The sequence below is a fragment of the Episyrphus balteatus genome, chromosome 1 (genome assembly GCF_945859705.1).
Source record: "Episyrphus balteatus chromosome 1, idEpiBalt1.1, whole genome shotgun sequence".
Taxonomy (NCBI): domain Eukaryota; kingdom Metazoa; phylum Arthropoda; class Insecta; order Diptera; family Syrphidae; genus Episyrphus; species Episyrphus balteatus.
The window spans coordinates 61813105-61837701 of NC_079134.1; the positions used below are offsets into that span (position 1 = coordinate 61813105).

The 24597-nt window shown below is 33.4% G+C and overlaps 1 protein-coding gene across 2 annotated transcripts in view; it reads right to left on the minus strand.

Annotated features, from left to right (window-relative positions):
- Window positions 1–2452: 2452 nt before the first annotated feature.
- Window positions 2453–24597, minus strand: part of LOC129907138 (uncharacterized) — a 115366-nt gene continuing 93221 nt past the window's right edge. Inside the window, exons 2-4 of one of the 2 annotated variants that reach the window (XM_055983210.1) lie at window positions 18085–18272; window positions 17347–17621; window positions 2453–2792 (exon numbers count right to left, since the gene is read on the minus strand). In XM_055983210.1, the coding sequence (XP_055839185.1) occupies window positions 2552–2792; window positions 17347–17621; window positions 18085–18272 (704 nt within the window). In that variant the 3' untranslated portion in view covers window positions 2453–2551. Of the gene's footprint in view, window positions 2793–7567; window positions 7900–17346; window positions 17622–18084; window positions 18273–24597 lie in introns of those variants that run through there. The other variant, XM_055983209.1, reaches the window with a different exon arrangement.

Below are 24597 nucleotides of genomic sequence, written 5' to 3' on the forward strand. Positions count from 1 at the left end.
GATACATCAATGCAATACATAACAAAAAGACGACCTTTTTTAAATTTCAAATATGTATTCAACCGTTTAACGGTCGGTTGGTCCCAAGTCCACAACATCGTACATTGGGTTTTGAAACTTACTAACTAAATCCTTTTACCATTTTTCAAATTTCAAATATTCAAATATCTATTCAACCGTTTAACGGTCGTTGGTCTCAAATGCACTCCTTCCTACTACTGAATGTGTGTTATTTTGTAACCCAAAGGCTGACGAAATCAGACCCATATTTTGTAAAATCCTAAATAAGTAGGTAATACAAAGCATTTTTTCAAAATAATATTACAGTTTAAAATTACCAAAATTTCTATAGGTACCTTTCAACTAGCATTATGTTTTATGCCAAAGATAGTTTTTTAAATAGGAAATTATCCTTAACATGGGTCGATCGTAGTTGGGTGTTATGCAAACTGCATTAAATTTTAATATATTATAAAAAATGTTACTTCCGTAGTCTTATACAATTTGCATAAGATTTAAAGAATATTTTTCTTCGAAATGCTATTTTTTTAACTTTGTGATTCGTTTGCCTTAGGAAGACTTTCAACTAAAAAGTTACCATATTTATTTAATAAAGAAGATTTTCATATTATGTATCTTTAAACATGATTTTGGGCTAGCGGAAAATCGAAGTATACATTTTAATTTTTAGAACAGGATGGTCTAAGACTCTAAGCAATTGGGCTCAAGGCTAAAGCTAAACTAAAGCAAACGATTCACATACCTTTCTTTGTTTAGTAATTCTCCGATACTGTTCGGTTCAAAATGCGAAATGAACAAAATTAAATATTTGTAATTTAACTAGCACATTTTCAAGTCTATACTTTTGTAAAAAAAAAAATTAAGCGTGACCCCCCCCCAAGAAGTAAACCTGTATACGCCCTTGTTGTAGATATGACTTTGGCATAGGAAAATTGAACTCTACAACAGAATTTTAGTATTTAATTGATATAATTTATTAGAAATATCATTAAATGTTACTTGTATTACATTTTCTTTACAAATAAACAATTAAAGTTCACAATTCATAAGATCGGAGACGAAAGAACACAGTTCTTAGTTCTGAAATTCCCCGGCGTGCACTCAGAAACAGAAAATCGAACTGGTCTATTGTTGACAACCAGTGTCAAAGGATACGACGGATGAAAAAGTAGAAAGTTGGGCTATTTCTTCCGTCGAATCCGTCCGTCTCCTTCCGATCCGTCGCTTATGGGTCGCTTCCCATAAGAACGTGTGTATTTTATCGAGCTGTCAGTTGAAAACTTCGACGGAACGGACGCAACAGATTCTATGGCTTGGGCCCTTTAGGCTTAAAATAATGAAATGAACAGAACCATTTAGGACCTTTTATTCGCTCAGCCTTTTTGAAAATCCAAAAAATTGTAATTTGACCCACCCTATTGTTTAGTAGGTACGTTAATTTGGGTCCTATAAAAAAACACAACCCAAAAAGTTTGAAAACAAAAATCATAAAAGACTGACATGTTCTGGATATCCTGGGACACGATTGGCAAACGTTTGTGATATGTTTCGGACACGTTTGGGACATGTTTGGGACATTTTTGCGACACGTTTGGGACTGGACACGTTCTGTTAACAGTTGGGACACGTTCGAGACTCATTCGGGTCAGGTCCGGAATATGCTTGGGACACTAACGTGCCCCATATGGGGTATTTTCAAATGCATTTCCAAATGCCCCACATGGCAATCTCAAAATTTTGAAGGGATAAGAACAATAAACGGAATTGTCAATCTTATCTAGTAATGCTCTTGAGATCTTCTCATTTGTAAACTTTAAAACTATTTTCGACATTGTGGTGTAAAATATTGTAATGTTTTATTCCGGGTTCACAATAAAACTTATTTCGTTTATTTTAATTTCCAGATGGATATTTTCGGATATTCAGCAGTCGAATTTCTTAGGGATATGTTCAGAGGGTAGTTTCTTAATTATTAAAGGTGCGTTCACATTTCTGCCTCTGCAGTAGTAGGTAGTGGTAGTTCAGACATTTATCTTAAAAGTAGTTCAGTAATTCATCGTTACAATATCAAGTAGATTTATTGAATTTGTTGAGAGAACATCAAACTGCAAAGTTTAAGTACACTTTGAAACATTGATGATCCTACGGCAGGTGAATTGATTACTTGACACTGCATTCGATCTTTCGTCTTTACTTGAGTGTCAGTCACTAATCAACCACCAACAATATAGCTTTCATGTCTACTACAACATGCTAATTGTGGAATCAAGTGTTTAAGCTTATTAAAAAAGAATACAAGGCTCAGCCTTCAGCCCTAAACAAAAAAGGGGTCGATAAAATATTGGATAAGTGCCCCCAAAGGGTTAGCTATGCCACTGATGAAGAATACTTACTTACTCTTAAAAGAATTAGTCGTTTTTTTTTAATACAACAACAACTTTAAAACAATTTATTTAGTATGGAAGACGTATATATATATATCTGTGTGTGTGCATACGAGTAATTAAAACATAGATATCATTGCTGGGCGCTAATAACAGTATAATAAAGCTAATACGAAAACTAAAATAGTGCTTTTAATAATTGAACCTGATGATGTTAAGGTTTTGGTCATATTATATTCGATTCCAGGAAACAACAGGGTACATGAAATAACATCGTTTGTATCAAATCCGTTCGCAGATACAATAGTGGTAGCATTGTAAAATCCATTGTTTTCCGGTTCATATTCTTCGGAGATTTTGGTTAATGTCATGTTATCCTCATTACTCCTTTTAAAAATAATAAAAAAAAATGAAGATCAGCAATTAATTAAAATATTTTACATTTAACTAAATATTACATTATCTTCCTTCAGTGGGGATTAAATAAGTTAACTTAGAGAAATTTAATGATGTAGCATAAAATTGTGTTATTAAGTAGAGGAGAAGAGTTACCATGGCCTCTTTATTTGTTCTCAAGGATTTTTTCTTAATGAAATCAAGTCAACAGGACTTTGACATATCCTGCCAAAAATCCATGGTACCAAAAGATCATACCCGAGTCGAACATTTGGTACTTTTTTAAACTTATTTAAAACCGAAACTTTCTCTGTTAAGATTTAATAGGATATAAATATCAACTATTTTGTCAAGGAAATAACCTCTACTTAAGACCTCAAATAGTCAGTTATCGGAAAAAATCCCATTTCGGGTAGTTATTTAGGACCAAAAAAAAAAACCTAAATACGCTATAAGAACTCATTAAGTCCTATTTATTCTGATTATATTTCGCTTTTTTGTTCTCATTAGGGTTTAAATATTCTTACTAGGTCCTACAATTTTTTATTACGATAGAACTAATGTTTTTTGGCTAGATAAAATGAATAGCTGTTTTTTGTTTTTCTCACCATTCAGTACTTAGCTGAGGGAACATTAAATGCTTTAAACAACGCCAAACTATTACTTTTATTTATTTATTAATAAATCATTTATTGTTGAAGAGTTAAAAATATACAATACATAGTATGGAGGTTTCCCATCTGAAACGGACTAAGTCAAAAAAAGAAAAAAAAAAAGATCCAAATCAAGTGCAAAATATGCACAAGTGACTCTACTTACGTCTTTCATTAGTTTGATCCAAAAGTATTTTGATTCAAATTGTCATTTTTGTTCTATAGAATAATATTCACCATAAGATTCAATGGAAACGTAGGTATTTACTTTAACTCGTTATATCTCCGAATTCACTTTTTTATGACTTGATTCACTTCAGCTCTGAGCCCTCTATATGTAAGTTTAGAAAAAAAAATTTCTATTGAAACAAAACAAAACCATATTTTGTTTATTCTTAGCAAAATGAATTGTTGTTGTTTACATTGAAAAATTTTTCTGAGCTAAGTACTGAGCTACCAACAAAACACGGCTCAAATAGAAATCTGTTTATTAAATTGATCCAGATTAATAGGAATTTTACCTGTTTAGCTCAGAAAAGAAATCCGAACACGATCGAACATATCGAGCATACTCTGAACATACTCTGAACGAAGTGTGCTCCCAGCACTCGGAATTATTTTAAAAACACACATACACTTAACACTTAGTTGCCATTATTTGACATTTTAATTGTCATTTTCTTTTACGGAAACAAAACTTTGATTTAAATGGAAAAACTGAAACTAGACCGACTACAACTGCACTCCTGCGCCATTTTTAATTTTTGGAAAGATTTTTTTTCACAAAATTATTATTTTTGTATTTTCCATCACTTGAGTTTTTTTTTATTTTCAATAACTTGAGTATGTTTCATATTTTTAAAAATTAAAAACACCGCGCGACTACAAAGTCATTGATCCGCGCTCGCCAAATGACCTACTTCGAATGGTCTTTAATGTGTAAAGTATAAGAGGGAATGGGAAAGATCATTCTTGTCTGAACTTGTATTTTTAGGACTTACCTAGAATTTGGAGTTTTGATAGTCTCAGCCTAGCTTGAAGAGTACAAATTTAGGGGTTAAACATTCTAGACACATGAAAAACATTAAGCACTTAAAAAGTGTTTGAGTTTTAATAGTCTCAACCTAGCTTAAAGAGATTTTCAAGTACATATTTAAGTCTAAAAATTCAGGACACAAATAGAATATTTAGGATAAAACTAGTGTTTGCAGTTTTTAAAGTCGTTAATTATGAGTAGTGAAGGTTTCTCAGGAGAAACCGAGTTTTGTAAGTGTACAAAGTTCATATTTAGGTTCATTTTAAAATGAAAAGTATTTAAACAGATTCTATTACGCATTTTGAGTGCTAAATTCGTACATAAAGTTCGACTCGGGATAATAACTAGTAAAAAATTTATTCAGGAAAAAACAGAGTTCCCGGAAGATTAAAAGCATTTTTGTAAAAAAAGGAAACCACAAGAAATATTAAAAAAATGGTGGTCTCTTCTATCGTCATAAATGTTGTTGACTTTGCCTCTTAAAAAAAATTATTAGTGGCATAATGTTTTATACAACCGTAATAATACTGTACAGATTAAATAAAATAAAATTATTTTTTAGCGTTCTAGAATTTATTTATTAGAATTAATAGCTCCTGTTCCTGATTCCATTTTTGAACCGTCAGTGTAGAAGGGGAATCCTTGTTCGCTGATAAGCGAATAGGAATCGGAGAAATTTTTATTCAAATCTACTAAGGGTGGAATGTAATCTGTAGTCTCATTCAATCCCGTAACTCTGTCGTATCTTTGCATGATAGACCCATGATCATAAATGTTTTGCCTCCAGTAGCCCAATTCTTTTAATCGAAGTGCGCTTTTAGCTGCCGTGAGTCTTATGAACTCGTCTAGGACTGGAATGGCTAAAATTATTTCCAACCCTGCTTGTGGCGTAGACCTTTGTGCCCCTGTAATCCCTATACACGCTAAACTCTGTACTTTGTAAAGGTTCTTGAGATAGCTTCATTTTTCAAAGTTTATGTATTGATAATACTAGAAAGTCTACTTTTTATTGTTTCAAATCCTTCAAATTTTTAACCCTATTGAACCATTTTACAGAGGCAATTAATGAGAAAGAAAGGAGAGGGGTAATCAATCAGTAATCAAATCATATGCTGGTCTATCTTCGTAACCGATCGGATCGGAACAAAATTTTCTCCGATTTCTACGACAAGGAGGTACGAATTTCGTATCGTGGTAGGTAAACGCTCAGATTGACAAACCGGACTTCGAATTTCTCTCTTCGATTTTCGTTGAAAATTAAATTTTGTGAGATGCAGATGCATTGCGACGTTCTCTGTCCTATTCTTCCAAACACCAAATATCTAGTTGCGGAACATTTTTGTACAATACAAGAAATAAATATGAATGAGAATAATCAGATATATCTATTTTGTGAAGTAAATTATCTCATTAGGACTTTGGTAAAACAGGCTTCAATCCATACCTATAAATATCAATGGCCATGGCAACGTTCTGCCTCTAGGAGTAAAAACAAGAATCTTGAATGTTGCTATTATAGTCCAGTCATTTTAGTAGTTTTAAACCCCAATCTGTGGAAAAATTCCTACTGCGCTGAATTATGATATACACCGATGTGTATCTTCATTACGGCGCACGGTTGTCCAAAATGACTTATCTCGTTGCAAAAATCATAACTTTTGAATGGATTGAGGTAGCGGTACAATTTTTTTTTAATTTGAAGGAAATTTCCAGGGCTGATGAATTTCAAGAAAATTGTTTCATAGGGTGTTTAGGAATCATCGGCCGAAAACAGATTTTCTTAAACAAAATGTTTAAATTAAAATTGGTATGCCATTTTATAGAAATCACTAATCCACATCTAAAAACAAAATTTCAAAAAAATACAGTGCCCCGTTATCGAAAATTTTATTTTTCAAAAAAAATTTTCAAATTTTTTTTAAAAATCCAAAAAATTATTTTTTTTTAAATTTTATTTTTGTTTTATATTTGAGTTATATAAGTGCTTCTTCACAAAAAGATTCGTTGAAATCGAATAAGCCGTTTCGGAGAAAATCGGATTTAAAAAAAAAACGTTCTATGGCGGAATATGCTTGGGACACTAACGTGCCCCTTATGGGGTATTTTCAAATGCATTTCCAAATGCCCCATCTAGTTATCTAGTAATGCTCTTGAGATTTTCTCATTTGTAAACTTTAAAACTATTTTCGACATTGTGGTGTAAAATATTGTAATGTTTTATTCAGGTTTCACAATAAAACTTATTTCGTTTATTTTAATTTCCACTTATATTTCCGTTCAAATAAGAACACACTTTATTTCAACTCAATTTACTTTTATTATTCGCTCAAACAAACACACGTTTAAATCACTTTATTTAGTAACAACACTTTATTTTACTTTGTACTGCACTCTTTCACTTTCAAAATTAAACTCTATCCGGTCGGTGTCCATACTGTCCTTTTATACCGGAATTTCGCGATTCGAGAATGTCTTCGAAGGTTCTCTTCTATGCTTCTCGAAACTACCTTTCCAGGAGGGGGCGCTTCATATTTCCAGTCCAGATGGATATTTTCGGATATTCAGCAGTCGAATTTCTTAGGGATATGTTCAGAGGGTAGTTTCTTAATTATTAAAGGTGCGTTCACATTTCTGCCTTTGCAGTAGTAGGTAGTGGTAGTTCAGACATTTATCTTAAAAGTAGTTCAGTAATTCATCGTTACAATATCAAGTAGATTTATTGAATTTGTTGAGAGAACATCAAACTGCAAAGTTTACGTACACTTTGAAACATTGATGATGCTACGGCAGGTGAATTGATTACTTGACACTGCATTCGATCTTTCGTCTTTACTTGAGTGTCAGTCACTAATCAACCACCAACAATATAGCTTTCATGTTTACTACAACATGCTAATTGTGGAATCAAGTGTTTAAGCTTATTAAAAAAGAATACAAGGCTCAGCCTTCAGCCCTAAACAAAAAAGGGGTCGATAAAATATTGGATAAGTGCCCCCAAAGGGTTAGCTATGCCACTGATGAAGAATACTTACTTACTCTTAAAAGAATTAGTCGTTTTTTTTAATACAACAACAATTTTAAAACAATTTATTTAGTATGGAAGACGTATATATATATATCTGTGTGTGTGCATACGAGTAATTAAAACATAGATATCATTGCTGGGCGCTAATAACAGTATAATAAAGCTAATACGAAAACTAAAATAGTGCTTTTAATAATTGAACCTGATGATGTTAAGGTTTTGGTCATATTATATTCGATTCCAGGAAACAACAGGGTACATGAAATAACATCGTTTGTATCAAATCCGTTCGCAGATACAATAGTGGTAGCATTGTAAAATCCATTGTTTTCCGGTTCATATTCTTCGGAGATTTTGGTTAATGTCATGTCATCCTCATTACTCCTTTTAAAAATAATTAAAAAAAATTGAAGATCAGCAATTAATTAAAATATTTTACATTTAACTAAATATTATATTATCTTCCTTCAGTGGGGATTAAATAAGTTAACTTAGAGAAATTTAATGATGTAGCATAAAATTGTGTTATTAAGTAGAGGAGAAGAGTTACCATGGCCCCTTTATTTGTTCTCAAGGATTTTTTCTTAATGAAATCAAGTCAACAGGACTTTGACATATCCTGCCAAAAATCCATGGTACCTAAAGATCATAATAACTAGAAAAGAATTCATTCAGGCAAAAACAGAGTTCCCGGAAGATTAAAAGCATTTTTGTAAAAAAAGGAAACCACACGAAATACTAAAAAAATGGTGGTCTCTTCTATCGTCATAAATGTTGTTGACTTTGCCTCTTAAAAAAAATTATTAGTGGCATAATGTTTTATACAACCGTAATAATACTGTACAGATTAAATAAAATAAAATTATTTTTTAGCGTTCCAGAATTTATTTATTAAAATTAATGACAATTTTTTTCAAAATTTTCATCGGTCATAATCATGTGGCCACCTACTGTATTTAAATATCGACTTCATGTTCCTAAGCTGTTCATCAGTTTACAAAAACTGGCTCATTTACGAACCATCCTGTACTTTCAATGAATGTTCTCATGTTAGCCATTGGCACCTGCGCTAGATCGTCTAGTTCTCCTACGAACCTATTTCCGAAGTAACGGAGTCGAATTGTTTGGAGGTTTGGACATTCGCAGAGCAGGTGTTTAATGGACTCTATTTCCTCTTCATCTTGACAGCTCCTGCAGAAATCAGGTGCAAATACACCCATTCTAATAACACCTGTCAAGACTCTAATATTCTTTTTACTCAGGGATAAAATATAACGAGTTAATTTCAGCCTGAAAGACACTGCAATCATCTGGGAGTTTATATGATTCTCTAATATTGAGAGGTTTACAGAACACCCTAGCTCCTGTTCCTGATTCCATTTTTGAACCGTCAGTGTAGAAGGGGAATCCTTGTTCGCTGATAAGCGAATTGGAATCCCACCCCTTTCAGGTATTAAAATGGAGAAATTTTTATTCAAATCTACTAAGGGTTTAATGTAATCTGTAGTCTCATTCAATCCCGTAACTCTGTCGTATCTTTGCATGATAGACCCATGATCATAAATGTTTTGCCTCCAGTAGCCCAATTCTTTTAATCGAAGTGCGCTTTTAGCTGCCGTGAGTCTTATGAACTCGTCTAGGACTGGAATGGCTAAAATTATTTCCAACCCTGCTTGTGGCGTAGACCTTTGTGCCCCTGTAATCCCTATACACGCTAAACTCTGTACTTTGTAAAGGTTCTTGAGATAGCTTCATTTTTCAAAGTTTATGTATTGATTATACTAGAAAGTCTACTTTTTATTGTTTCAAATCCTTCAAATTTTTAACCCTATTGAACCATTTTACAGAGGCAATTAATGAGAAAGAAAGGAGAGGGGTAATCAATCAGTAATCAAATCATATGCTGGTCTATCTTCGTAACCGATCGGATCGGAACAAAATTTTCTCCGATTTCTAGGACAAGGAGGTACGAATTTCGTATCGTGGTAGGTAAACGCTCAGATTGACAAACCGGATTTCGAATTTCTCTCTTCGATTTTCGTTGAAAATTAAATTTTGTGGGATGCAGATGCATTGCGACGTTCTCTGTCCGATTCTTCCCAACACCAAATATCTAGTTGCGGAACATTCTTGTACAATACAAGAAATAAATATGAATGAGAATAATCAGATATATCTATTTTGTGAAGTAAATTATCTCATTAGGACTTTGGTAAAACAGGCTTTAATCCATACCAATAAATATCAATGGCCATGGCAACGTTCTCCCTCTAGGAGTAAAAACAAGAATCTTGAATGTTGGTATTATAGTCCAGTCATTTTAGTAGTTTTAAACCCCAATCTGTGGAAAAATTCCTACTGCGCTGAATTATGGTATACACCGATGTGTATCTTCATTACGGCGCATGGTTGTCCAAAATGACTTATCTCGTTGCAAAAATCATAACTTTTGAATGGATTGAGGTAGCGGTACAATTTTTTTTTAATTTGAAGGAAATTTCAAGGGCTGGTGAATTTCAAGAAAATTGTTTCACAGGGTGTTTAGGAATCATCGGCCGAAAACAGATTTTCTTAAAAAAAAAATGTTTAAATTAAAATTGGTATGCCATTTTATAGAAATCACTAATCCACATCTAAAAACAAAATTTCAAAAAAATACAGTGTCCCGTTATCGAAAATTTTATTTTTCAAAAAAAAATTTTCAAATTTTTTTTTAAAATCCAAAAAATTATTTTGTTTGAAATTTTATTTTTGTTTTATATTTGAGTTATATAAGTGCTTCTTCACAAAAAGATTCGTTGAAACCGAATAAGCCGTTTCGGAGAAAATTGGATTTTTGTAAAAAACTTGACAAGGTTCGAAAAATTAAGGTGCGAGAAAGTTCTGGTGAGTATTTAAAGAAGAAAGAAATGCATCCACCAACCTTTGATGGACAAAGTTCTTGGTCGATCTACAAGAAACAGTTTGAGGCAGCTGCCACAACAAATGGCTGGTATGACGAAGACAAATGTATAGCGCTGACTCTTGCTCTTAGAGGTCCTGCTGCTGAGTTGTTACAAACTTTACCACTAGAAAAGAATGGTAACTTTAACGCTCTTGTCCAGGTCATTGAAAAGCGCTTTGGAGATGGCCATATGCAGGAGGTCTTCCGCGTCCAACTCAATACAAGAGTCCAGAAAAGAGGAGAAACTCTGCAACAACTCCAAGCTGATATTGAAAGGTTAGTTCATCTTGCATATCCGACAGCAGGAGACGACATTATCAATCAGTTTGCGGCAGAAGCCTTTGTTCGTGCTGTATCTGATATAAATCTTCAGCGAGCGATACGAACAGCTGGAAAACGTTCCCTTCCTGAAGCATTAGCGTTCGCACTAACTATGGAAGCAGCAGAACAGGCTTCTCAAGGCGTTCATCGGGTAAGAGAAGTTGCAGTGGAGGAATGCTCTTGTCAAAAACTCGCATTCCAAAGAACCAGCGAGACGGAGCTGCTCGATGCTGGGCAGTGCTGATTGCCACCAAGAAGAACTGCTTGCCAACACTGTGGAAACAGGAATATTGCCCAACAACAGGTAAGCGATACAACCAACACTCATGCTCAGCTTGATTCATACTTGGGGAAACGAGTAAGAACCAACTTCGAGGGGCAGAAGCTGGTTTCTGGTATCGATGGCCCCAGAACCACAATTCAAGTCTCACAGACTAAACGAGACAACAAAAGTCTGACAGTGGAGGCGACCATAAACAACAAACAACACGTGGCTACAATTGACACCGGTGCCACCGCCTCTATTGTACGAAGAGACTTGGTGAAGATGACATGGCTACATAACACCAACAGCTACCGTCTGAAGACCGCCACAGGAGAAGCAGCAAGGGTGTACGGTGAAGTTCGTCTTACGATCCGTATGGCAGAACTAGAGTTTTCGCATGTGTTTTTGGTGGCAGATATATGTGACGAGTGCATCATTGGAATCGACTTCATGAAGGACCATGGAATCATTTTGGATATAGGTAATCAAGTCCTGAAATACAGAAATGTGGAGATCCCAATTGTCTATGGCAATGAAAACTCAACAAAAATTAGAACTGTCATCAAAGAAGACATGTGCCTGCCTCCTTCTTCAGAAGTTTTTGTGTGGACGAAACTAAAGGGGAATATTGGAAGTCATCGATACCTCATGGTTGAGCCAGAAATTGAGCAAAGTTCCCAAAACGTCATCATCGGGAAGACTCTTGTGGCACCAAAGAACAACATGGTACCTGTACGGATACTTAACATCAAACCGTACCCAATAAAGCTGAAGAAAGGAAAAGTTGTTGGGCAATGCGAATCTGTGTCCGCAATAACTAAGATCAACGAGGCGGACACACAGATGACTATTAACTCGGAGAAACTAAAGACTCAAATTCTTAAATCAGACAACTTGAGTCAACATAATGTTGCGGGAAGGCTTCTTCACGAATATGCTGATATCTTCTCTTCATCCAGCGGGGAGTACGGCCGAACACAACTGGTGCAGCATCGAATCGATACAGGAGATGCTAGGCCGATTCGTCAACCAGAAAGACGTCTCCCCTTGGCCAAACAAGGTGAAGTTGAAGAAATGATATCGACAATGAAGAAAGATGGGTTGATCGAAAATTCCAAAAGCCCTTGGGCATCACCAGTAGTTCTCGTCAAAAAGATCGGGAAAAGACGGCTTTCTCCACAGGAAATGGTCTGTGGCAGTTTAATGTCATGCCGTTTGGGCTATGTAATGCCCCAGCTACTTTTGAGCGCTTGATGGAGTGCGTTTTGAATGGATTAACCTGGAAATCTTGCCTAGTCTATTTGGATGATGTCATCGTTTACGGAAAAACATTTGATGACCATTGTGGTCATCTAGAGTTGAATCCAAAGAAATGTGCACTTTTCAAGACCGAGGTTAAATATTTGGGCCATATCATCTCATCCCAAGGAGTGAAGACTGATCCTGAAAAAGTTGACACTGTGAAGGACTGGCCAACCCTTCAGGACAAGCATCAACTTCGGAGTTTCCTCGGTCTGGAAACGTTTTATCGACGATTTGTGAAGGATTTTGCGAGAATCGCCAAAAGCTTGCACCAACTTACGGAGAAGGGTAAACCCTTTAAATGATCAGGTGAGTGTGAGAAAAGCTTTCAGGAACTGAAGCTGCGGTTATGTGAAGCTCCTGTGCTGGCCTATCCGACTCCAGGCAAACAATTCATCATTGACGCAGATGCAAGTAATTTTGGAGTTGATGCTGTTTTATCGCAAGTTCATGACGGAGAAGAAAAGGTCGTTGCCTATTTCAGCAAGGTACTCTCGAAACAAGAAAGAAACTATTGCGTGACCAGAAGGGAACTTCTAGCTCTAGTATTGGCAACAAAGCACTTCCATAAGTACATCTATGGACAGAAGTTCCTTCTTCGCACAGATCGTGGTGCACTAAATTGGTTTTGGAACTTCAAAAATCCAGAGGGTCAAGTAGAAAGATGAATCGAGATACTTCAGACGTATCAATGTCAGATTCAACATCGAAGAGGAAAGCTGCATTCAAATGCAGACGCATTATCTCGGCGCCCGTGCAAGCAAGACTACAAGCATTGCACACGACTAGAAGAAAAGGAAGTTGTCGCTGTTAGAAGAACGAGAGCTGATCCCATTTGCGGCTGGAGTAATGAAGAACTCAGAATGGCCCAACAGGAAGATTCGGACATCGAACCCATCCTTGCATGGAAGGAACATCAAGAGAAACCAGAATGGGCCGACATCTCCGACCGAAGCCCCACTCTCAAAGCATATTGGGCACAATGGGACTCACTTCATGTGCAAGAAGAGCTACTCAGGCGTAAGTGGGAATCCGCAGATGGTAAAACCTATGTAATGCAGCTAGTCGTACCTCAGTCAAAGGTAAATGATGTTCTCCGAGAGATGCACGGTGGAACTTCTGGAGGCCATTTAGGCATGAACATGAGAGAAGACGTTGAAAAGTGGTGCCGAAAATGTGATACTTGTGCCGCTAGCAAAGGACCAGCTAGAAAAATCCAAAGCAAGATGCAGCAGTACAATGTGGGTGCACCTTTTGAGAGAATTGCAATAGACGTAGCAGGTCCTTTTCCCGAAACCAACAACGGAAATCGGTACATCCTTGTAATGATGGACTACTTCAGCAAATGGCCTGAGGCATTTGCCATTCCAAACCAGGAAACCAAAACAGTTGTGGATAAGATTGTCTTTCATTGGGTGAGCAGGTTCGGAGTACCCATGGAACTTCATTCCGACCAAGGAAGGAACTTCGAATCTAAGATCTTTCAAGAGGTTTGCTCCCTCCTTGGCATCAAGAAGACGCGAACAACACCGCTTCATTCACAATCTGATGGGATGGTTGAGCGATTTAACAGGACACTTAAGGAACACCTGTCAAAAGTTGTCAATGATAATCAACGAGACTGGGATCGACATATTCCATTATTCTTGATGGAAGTCCTATTTGGCTCAACAATACGCCTGCCAAGTGATATAAAATTTGGATGTGTTCCAAACGAGCCACATGAAATGGATGAGTACGTAGATAACCTGAAAGGAACACTGGCTGACATTCACCAACGGATGAAAACAAGATATGACGCACGAGCGACACCAACAGGGTTTCAAGAAGGAGAACTTGTGTGGTTTTACAATCCCCATCGACAAAAGGGGCTATCAACGAAGCTACAACAAAACTGGGAAGGCCCTTACACAGTAATTAACAGAATTAATGACGTGGTTTACCTATACAAAGAGGGGTAAGAGGCAAACTAAAGGTAGTTCATTGTGACCGTTTACATTGTTATAATGGTGAAAGATGCAATGGAGTTGTTCGGGACGAACAATCCTAAGAGGGGGGCAGTGTAACGATGAATTACCGAACTACTTTTAAGATAAAAGTCTGAACACACTATCTACTACTGCAAAGGTAGAAATGTGAACGGACCTTTAATAATTAAGAAACTACCTACCCTCTGAACACATCCCAAAATATCCCACTAGACTGGAAGTATAAAGCGCCCCTCCTGGAAAGGAAGTTTCGAGAAGCAAAGACGAGAACCTTCGAAGACATTCTCGAATCTCGAAATTCCGGTATAAAAGGGCAGCGTAGACTAGACACCGACCGGACACAGTTTAATCTTGAAAGTGAAAGAGTACAGTACAAAGTGAAATAAAGTGTTGCGAATTGTTAGTAGTAAATAAAGTGATTTAAAAGTGTGTTTGTTTGAGCGAATAATAAGTGTAAATTAAATAAGTTTTATTGTGAACCCGGAATAAAGCATTACACTATAATAAAATTTTATGTTATTTTTGGGTTGAAAACTCTGAACTCTAGAGTGCTGCTGTTATTAACCTGGAGTGGTAATCAGTTTTAAAACTATAAGGCAATGCTAAGTAAGTTATCTAATTTTAGTAGAAAGTTGAATTTTTACTTTTGGATCAGTTTAAAATTTCGTGTTTTGTCCGCCTAAATTGACTAAATACCCCTATGTGCGGCGTTGTAATGAAGATGTGAAAAATCGACATTGATATCGTGCCGGCTTAAAAAGTTAAAACGGTCAAAAGGTCACGAAAAGTTTTTCGCAAATATATCGCGACGTATTGATCGGAGGTCATCAGAGGTTATCATAAAATTTGTTCGTCCTGAAATTTATCTACAACGCACAGAGAAGGTGAATAAATTGCACTCACATACGAAAAAATACATATTTTTGGTTTATTTTGCTCAATTTTTGAGGTTTTTATCGAAGTAGCTAACATTTTTTTGGTCTTATTAACTTATCTTATTACGTAAATATAGATTAACTAAAAAGAGTAAAAATGTACACATTGGGATAACAAATAATATGCAAAAGGGAAAACCACGATTTTTTGGAAATTTTGTATGTTTCCCTTTTTATATATAATAAGAATGGGAACCCGTCAAAAGTGTGAAAACAAAAAGTGTTCACGACTTTTAGTATTAGGTAGGAAAGTATGAACAGATAAAAGTTTTCAAGGAAAAAAGTATGCGCGACAAAAGTTCGAAAAATGGAAAACTATTATTTTGACTGGGTTTTGATCTGGCAATAGTTACAAAGAGAAATGAGAATTTGCGAAAACAAATGTGGCGATGGACAATTCTGATTGGTCAAAAAAATATAAATAGACGAATTTATTGTTAGATAGGGCTGGGGTCTCAGAAAAAAAGAGAGTATACAGATATTCATAAGGATAGGAGGTCTAAATTTAATTTTCAGTCTCGCAGCTGCGATGAGCGAGGCAAGGTTAAGAGTGCGCTCGATTATTTTTTTTTTTTCAATTAGGGAGAGTGGAGTATTTGTATGGAAGGTGGACGTCCCGCATGTAGGTATGTACATAGGTACGTTGAATAACAAGGTATGTATGTTCTTAAACGATAGTGCATGTAGGTCGGATTGGGACAAGAAAAAATTCGTAGAGGAGCGGGAGAGTTCTATTCCCCTTCGTTTAGACGGGAGAGGTAGGTACTTTTCAAAAACATGGCTTAGCTTGGAAAAAACATTATTAAAAATCAACGGTTATACTCACAACGACGTGCTATCACTTCTTGTACAGCCAATAAATTTTTAATTCATTTTGTTATTAAATAAAACTGTTTTCAGGAATGATTTTTGAAAAAAAAAAAAAACAGTTTCCCAAGTTATAACATAAAAAAAGAACAAAGTTCTATGTAAGTTCTAATTTTGTTTTCAAAATAGAAAACCGAATCCAAAAATGTTTTGTCTTATTCGAAAAAGTTAAAAACAAAACTAGTTTTTTTGTAAGAAAATCTTTTATTTTTGGTTTATCTATTGGTTGATACCAATTAGCGATTTAAGAAAATACTTAATTTGGTATAGGGTGTTTTCATAAACGTCTGCCTAACTTAGGCCTGCGTTAGTCGTGTTCATAAAATAAGATCTGCGATCGGACTAACTTAGTACAACTGCAGTACTGCTGTTCATGAACATCATTTATGTCGTCAACGTCCGTCGGGCATATTGCGCAGCCAAAATTGTATGGCTGCAGATCTCCCGAAGAAGTTTATTTTGCTCTTGATTCGATGTTTTTATTGTTAAAAAATGTAAATATGTTTTGTAAAAATAAATTGAAAGGCAAACATATTAATTATAGTGGTGCAAAAAATGTTACTTTTTTCATTTTTGTTAAGAATTCATGTTTAAAAAGTGTATATAAATATGTACTGTAAGTTATTAAGGCGCTTGTTGTTCAAAAAGGGAAACATACAAAATGTCCAAAAAACGTGGTTTTCCCTTTTGCATATTATTTGTTATCACAATGTGTACATTTTTACTTTTTTTAGTTAATCCGTATTTACGTAATAAGATAATTTAATAAGACCAAAAATAAAATAAGAAAATAAAAACCTCAAAAAATTTAGCAAAATAATCGAAAAGTATGTATTTTGTCGTATGTGAGTGCAATGTAGTCACCTTCTCTGCGCTCTAATCCAGAAGCGGTTCACTTGACAGAAAAATGTAGGCGTATTTTGTAGATAATTTTACTACTATTAATTTTTATAACAACTTCTGATGACCTCCGATTAATAGATCGCGAGATATTTGCGAAAAACTTATAGTGACCTTTTGACCGTTTTAACTTTTTAAGCCGGCACGATATCAATCGATTTTTCACATCTTCATTACAACGCCTTAATGAAGATACACAACGGTGTATACCAAAATTCAGCGCAGTAGGAATTTTTCCGCAGATTAAACCTAAAATTACTGGATAATTATTTAGATCATAGCTGAATATAAAATAAAATCATATCTTACGTGACAATGAGATATGGTTGTGGATAAACGTTGTCAACTGCACATGTAACACGAGTTTCATTTTTTGAAGTTTCACTGTTGAGCTCGAAATTAGATCGACTAATATCAACTACCTGAAGATCGATTTGAAAAGTTTGAGTCGTGTTCATTGTTATCAAACAACTGTAATTCCCAGAAATATCTTTCGTGGGAAATGGAAATTTTATTGCACGATGTTTGTAGTTGGCATTTGTTGATGCTTCAAATGATTCATCGATGAGTTCTTCTGATGATAACTGAAATTTGGAGAATAAATAACCTATAAATAAATTATTAAATATTGACTAAAGAAAGCAATTTTGTAAAATATTTTAAAAAACTTCACTTTTTATTTGATAGTAGTCCAAGTTCTTACGATTTTGATTGAAAATAAATAAAAAAATATCAAGCAACACGTTTCGGAGTTTACACTATCATCGGGCTTTTTATGTTGAATTAATTTAAACCAACATATAAAATGCCTGATGATGGAGTAAACTCCAAAACGTGTTGCTTGATATTTTTTTTTTTTCAATTAATGTTGTAAGAACTTGACACTATCCAAAATCATTGTTTTATTTAATATTTAACTTTTTTTATTTTTCTTAAAACAAAAAGAAATAGATAAATTCCACTCGAATTGAGTTAGATAGTTTTGGCTTAATTTATATATGTACCTACATAGGTATAGGTATCCCTATTTCGTATTGAAGTACTCACATATACTGATGGTTCATGTCCTTTAATCCATTGATAGATTGGTTTTCCATCTTTTAGCCATTTAACAAGCAATGAAGATTGATAGTTTTCTGCATCGTATTCGCAGTCCAAAACTATTGCTTCTGGTTCACTATCTTCAATTATTACATGTTTTTTCTTTACTGTGTGTGGGGACACTTCACTAAAACCTGAAATGGGGATAGAATTAACTTTTTATTTAGTATTATTGGTAATTGTTAATAGGTATTTATTGGTAAATAGCATGAAGTCATTTGCTGTTCGTATCACATCATGCCAAATGAACAGATATAGATTCCGTTCATGAGTTACTCGTTAATGTATGCGACGATTTGGCCACTGTTTTATTGGTAACTCATGCACAGTTGGGTGTATTAATTTCATATCGAATTAATAAAGTCTTAACTTGTTCATCAATACTTAGACTTAAATATTATATATAAGTCTTTCTTATATATTACTTATCATCATAGCCGTATTTAGGGGGGGGGGGGGGTTTGGGTGTTTAACCCCCCCCGAAATTTTTTTCAGAAAATCAAAAGATACCTATATTATAAACATTTACAAGTCTAATATGTGCAGCACTAAATGATTTGTTTTTGTATTTTAGTGATTTGATTACCTATATGAAAATCTCCCTTAAAATCACTACCAATTTTGCATCATTGCAGAAGCTGTCGATGAAGTTTGTATATAGGAAAACAAAAATTGTTTGGTCCATTACAAAGAGTTTTTATCTCTTTGACCATTTCCTTAAGCACTATGTTAACACCTTAAAATGCTCTTTTAAGAACCCTTTAAATACCACAAGTACTTATGCAGGGTTTTTGGTGCCGGGACTAAACTATGCTTTTTCAAAGGGTTTCGGTGGCCGAACTCGAATCCAAAGACGGACTTATTCGATAACATCTCGTTTTTGAAATATTACCCTTAAATCTATTTAAATCTTTCAGACATCTTTTTTACTGTCCGAGATATATTCAGTTGCTTATTACCCACTTAAATCCAGTATGTAAGCGAAAATAAATGTATCGATTTATTCAGAGACTGTAGTACCTACCAACGCTAGGAAATAACCTCGAAAACTGGTAAAAAGCGGGATTTTCGATATTCTAACGGGAATATCTCAAAAACGCGATGTGATAGAATTTTTCTGAGTTCGGATTCGAGCTCAGCATATAAAAAACCTTTAGAAAAGTATATCTTTGTTTCTGTAACAAAAACCTTGTTGGCCATACTCAAAATATAAAAAAAGCGATTATACTTTTGCAATGGAAGAAAAACTTGTTTTTATTTCTAAAAATTATAAGAGACAGTTACGGGACATTTTGTTCTTCTCAATATTCTTGTTTTTTGATCCCTTTTAATAAAAAAAATAGTAGGGTGTTGCTGCAATACTCGGTGTTATATAAATAGCATTTTTATATGGTGCGATTATACTTTTGCAAAGCACTGTATTTACAACATTTCGTTATTCTTTTGTTTCAAATTATAAAACTAAACAATTTCAGTTTATTGTTAAATTTCAAAGTGAAGTATAACACTGGTCAACAAATTTAAACTTCTTTTTTTGTTACAGAAACCAGGGTATACTCTTCTATAGGTTTTTTGTGTGCTGAGCTCGAAACCGAAGTCAGAAAAATTCGATCACATCACGTTTTTGAGATATTCCCGTTAGAAAATCGAAAATGCCGCTTTTTACCAGATTTCAGGGTTATTTTTTAGCGTTTACTTATTTTTTTTTTTAAATTGAATTTGTGACAGTTTCTAAAAGAATTAAGTTTTGTCTCTCTAAATCCGTTTAAATCTTTTAAATATCTATTTTCTTCCTCGAGAAATCATAGCTTGAAATCAAAGCATTTGGGGCATCTCATATTTATTTGCTTTTAATAGCAAATATCGAAAAGTTCTGTATTAATCGCTTTCAAATTTTGACACAATTCTTGTAGAAACTGTTACAAATTTAATTTTAAAAAAATAAGTAAACGCTAAAAAATAACTTTGAAAACTGGTAAAAATCGGCATTTTCGATTTTCTAACGGGAATATCTCCAAAACGTGATGTGATAGAATTTTTCTGACTTCGGATTCGAGCTCAGCCTATAGAAAAGTATACCCTGGTTTCTGTAACAAAAACCTTGTTGACCAGTGTAATTAGCTCATGTGAAACAACTTGGATTATTTAAAATTTTAGTTTTTAAGTATTACTAATTTCATTTAGAACTCAATAGATAGAATGTACCTGTCAATTTTCTGCTACAAAATTTCAGTGCAAGAAAAAGTCCATTTTTCAATGTTTTATATATTAAATTGTACGAAATAATTTTTTTTATAAAGCCTTAAAATGGTTAAAATTTGTTTCTTAAAAAAAATTTTCTTGCTCGCAATTTATATCAACGAACTTATCACTCTTTGTACCTACAAAACTACACAGAGAAAAATATGACCCGCTAAAAACTAACAGATTGCCATATTGTTTTACCGTCCATACATTTCATAAGGAAATCTTATTAAAATCAACGATTAATAAGGTTTTTTTAAGGAGATTTCTTATTATTTTTATAGAGAAAATCTTATTAAAATTTGACTGAAAAGTTGATTTTTTTTGCAACTTAGCACTAGAACAAAAATCGCGATCAATATTTTCATGGCAGGTTGGTTCAGGTGGTAAGGTGGGCGACTAATGATTTGAAGTCTCCAGTTCGATTCCCAGCCTGGTCATCGTTTTTTTTATTTTTTTGCAGATTTTAAAACAATAAGGAAAACCCGATTGTTTTAATAAGGTTTCCTTCTTGGATGAAAACCATAGAGAAATCTTATTGTTTTTGTTCTATTTTATGTGGTCTATTTTTCTCTCTATAGAGATGCCGCTGAATATTCGGCCATTTTTAAATTCGTTTACCGTAAGCAGGGCTTTTTTAAACTTTTAACTACGAATTCCTCTCCTAAAAAATACTTAAAAAGGATATTGGCAAATTTTTCGCTTCTACACAGTTCAAATGACTATTTGATTTAGCGGGATTTAGAATCGACTGCAGTTACATATAGTTGATACAAAGTATTGTGATTTCTAAAAAAAATTTTGTTTGGTCTGAGCTAACCCCCCCCCCCCCCCCGAAACGAAATCCTAGCTACGGCTATGCTTATCATATTAACAATATCATTTGTATTTTCCATTGCCTGTGATATATTTATGTTCAATAGTGTTGCCGCCAGCAGTAGCAAATGAAATGATTCTTTTAATAGCAGAATACCTAATAAACGACCACGAGTCACGAGTTCTTTGAAAAGAAGTATATTTACTTGTTGTTTTTTAAGTTTATTAAGGGGTTATACCTTGTTGTTACTTTGAAAAAAATTAAATATTTTTTTTGCATATTTTGAATGTATGTACATACATGCAGAAAAACCGGCACCTAAAAGCAAGAAACACTAGAATAACAAATTTTCTAGTTCACTCCAGATTTTTAAGTGCAATGTTTCAAAACATTCTTAAAAAATTGATTTTTTAAAGGAAATTTTGCCAAAAAAAATTTCTTACTAAAAAAATCAAAATTTTTCGAATCCTCATAATTTAAAGTTTGCAGTAGGTATCTTTGGTAAAGGTAAAAAGATAATTTTCTTCAAAATCTATGGATAAGTTATAAAGATATGACGAACCTTTGTAACGATTAATATTTTCGACTGTTTTTGTTTCTTCTTAAGTTTTTGTCTATATCTTGAAAAGCAAGCCAAATTTATAAATTTGTGTCAAGAATTTTTTTTGTAGATAATTAGGTAAACTTTCTATCGATACACATCCTTTTGAAAAAATTTTAAATTAATATATTGTAAAATACTTGCGAAATATTATTAAAAAAGAGAAAAAAAAATTAAAACAGATAATAATAAATCTATTTTCATTTGAAACATTTGATAAAATTAAAAAATAGTTACGGGACTTAGGATAAACGATATATTATGAAATTGTTTTTTTTTTTAGAAAAAAGAGGTATGAATTCATAAAGATAAAAAAAACTAGGTACCAAAAACACTAGATTTTGGAAGTATTAAACTTTAGCTGTTCTTTCAATCTCTCCTTTACAAAGGATAAAAATAGACTATTTATTAAAAATGTCGTTCTTATCTCTTTTTTGAATAAAATTATTAAGTATTTTACAATATTTTTATTTTAAAATTTTTTAAAAGGATGAATATTGATTGATTATCTACAAAAAACTACCTAATACAAATTTTCAAATTCGGCATGCTTATCAAGTTATAGGCAAAAACAAAAAAAGGAACAATAACAGTCCAAAATATTGATCCTTACAAAAATGCTCATGTCTTTATAACTTATCCATTTTGAAGGAAATTATCTTGTTACAATAATACAAAATTAAAAACTGTGAGGATTTGAAAGATTCTGATGTAACTTTCGTGTTACCTACTTTGATTTTTAATATTTGTTTTCCAAATTAAGTCAATCAGCCCTATTCTGCTATTCGATTCACGTGAATCGAAGGATTCCCTTTCTTAGTCATGTCAAATTGGTTTTGAAAAACTTTTAACTTTTGATAGCAAAGTGTTGTTCCCGTCTGTTTTAGAAATTCTAAAGAAAAAGAGTTGTCTAGATTTAATTTTAACCACCATTTAAAAACTTCTTATTTTAGACTTTCACGTGATTCGAATAGCAGAATAGGGCTGAATGTCTTAGATTTCTCTTCATAATTCATAAATAAAAAAAAAACCTTCTATGAAAGGGACAGGTATCGTTTATAACGATATAATGCTTTATTTTAAAAATTGGCTCTTATGTTTAATTCTACTCAAAAATTTTAATCAAAATCGTTAAAGCCGTTTTTGAAAAAAAAATTAACTTTTCTATTTCCGTTATATGACAGGTACCGTTACTTGTAATTATAAAAAAAAAATAAGGAAACATTTAAAAACTAATTAAATTTTCTACAAAATTAAGTTTACTTTGTTAAAAGAAATGTTTTCTTACATTTGAGACCAATCTAAGAAACCTAAAAAAATAAGCAATTTACCGCTATTTTAAAACTATGGCTGATAAGATTTAAATGAGGAATAATTACAAGGTGTAACACTCAAAATATACGCGGGCGGAGACTTATCAGGTTTTGTAGAGCTAGTCGCACTGAATACGAAACGGTATTTGAAAATCCCCTAACACCCCCAAAATCTGAAGTTACGGGCAAAAAACGGTTTTTTGGACCTTCACCCATGAAAAAATTCTAGCTTCGACAATTGCCCAACTTCGGCATCAGTTTAAAGTATATGTTTTCAAAACAACATGCTATTTTAAAAAATATATTCATAAACTATATCTATTTCCCAATCAATCGAGGTATTTTTTATGAAAATCACTCCAAAATTGACTTAGAAAAAAAATTTTTTCGATTTCAACCCAGATACAGAAATTCGAACTTTTAAGTATAGAACAAAAATGTTATTTCGGCACGTAGTAGGATAACCTTGGCGCCAGGATTTGATAACGGGTTTTTATAGAGGAGCTCAGTACAAACATTTTTTTCTTTGGGAGGGGGGTCTATCTCCCCCCGTTTAGGTGGGAGGGGCAGTTTTCTAAAAAAAAATTATCAAAATAAAAAAAAATTATTAAAAAACAACGGCAACACTTACAGTACTAAATGATACCATTCCCGAAAGGAAAAATTATACATTTGATTCTAATTTTTAAATCAATATAACATAACCAATAGTTTTTGAAATAATCGATTTCAAAAATAAAAATAGGCGAAAAAAATTTTTTTTAAACTGATTTTATACTATTTTTGTTCAGACTGTGAATTTTAGTAAAAAAAATTACTCACACAGAAAACTGCCTTAATTGATTCCTTATCGAACAGTGAAAACTATATGTTTCTATGTCTTCTAGTTTATGAGAAAATTGAAAAATTATTTTATCAGATTTTTCTTTTTTCAAAATATTTTTTGTTTTTATTTGTTTTTATTTTTCAATTTCCTCGAAAACTAGAAGACATAGAAACATATAGTTTTCACTGTTCGATAAGGAATCAATTAAGGCAGTTTTCTGTGTGAGTAATTTTTTTACTAAAATTCACAGTCTGGACAAAAATAGTATAAAATGAGTTTAAAAAAAAAATTTTTTCGCCTATTTTTATTTTTGAAATCGATTATTTCAAAAACTATTGGTTATGTTATATTGATTTAAAAATTAGAATCAAATGTACAATTTTTCCTTTCGGGAATGGTATCATTTAGTACTGTAAGTGTTGCCGTTGTTTTTTAATAATTTTTTTTTATTTTGATAATTTTTTTTTTAGAAAACTGCCCCTCCCACCTAAACGGGGGGAGATAGACCCCCCTCCCAAAGAAAAAAATGTTTGTACTGAGCTCCTCTATAAAAACCCGTTATCAAATCCTGGCGCCAAGGTTATCCTACTACGTGCCGAAACAACATTTTTGTTCTATACCTAAAAGTTCGAATTTCTGTATCTGGGTTGAAATCGAA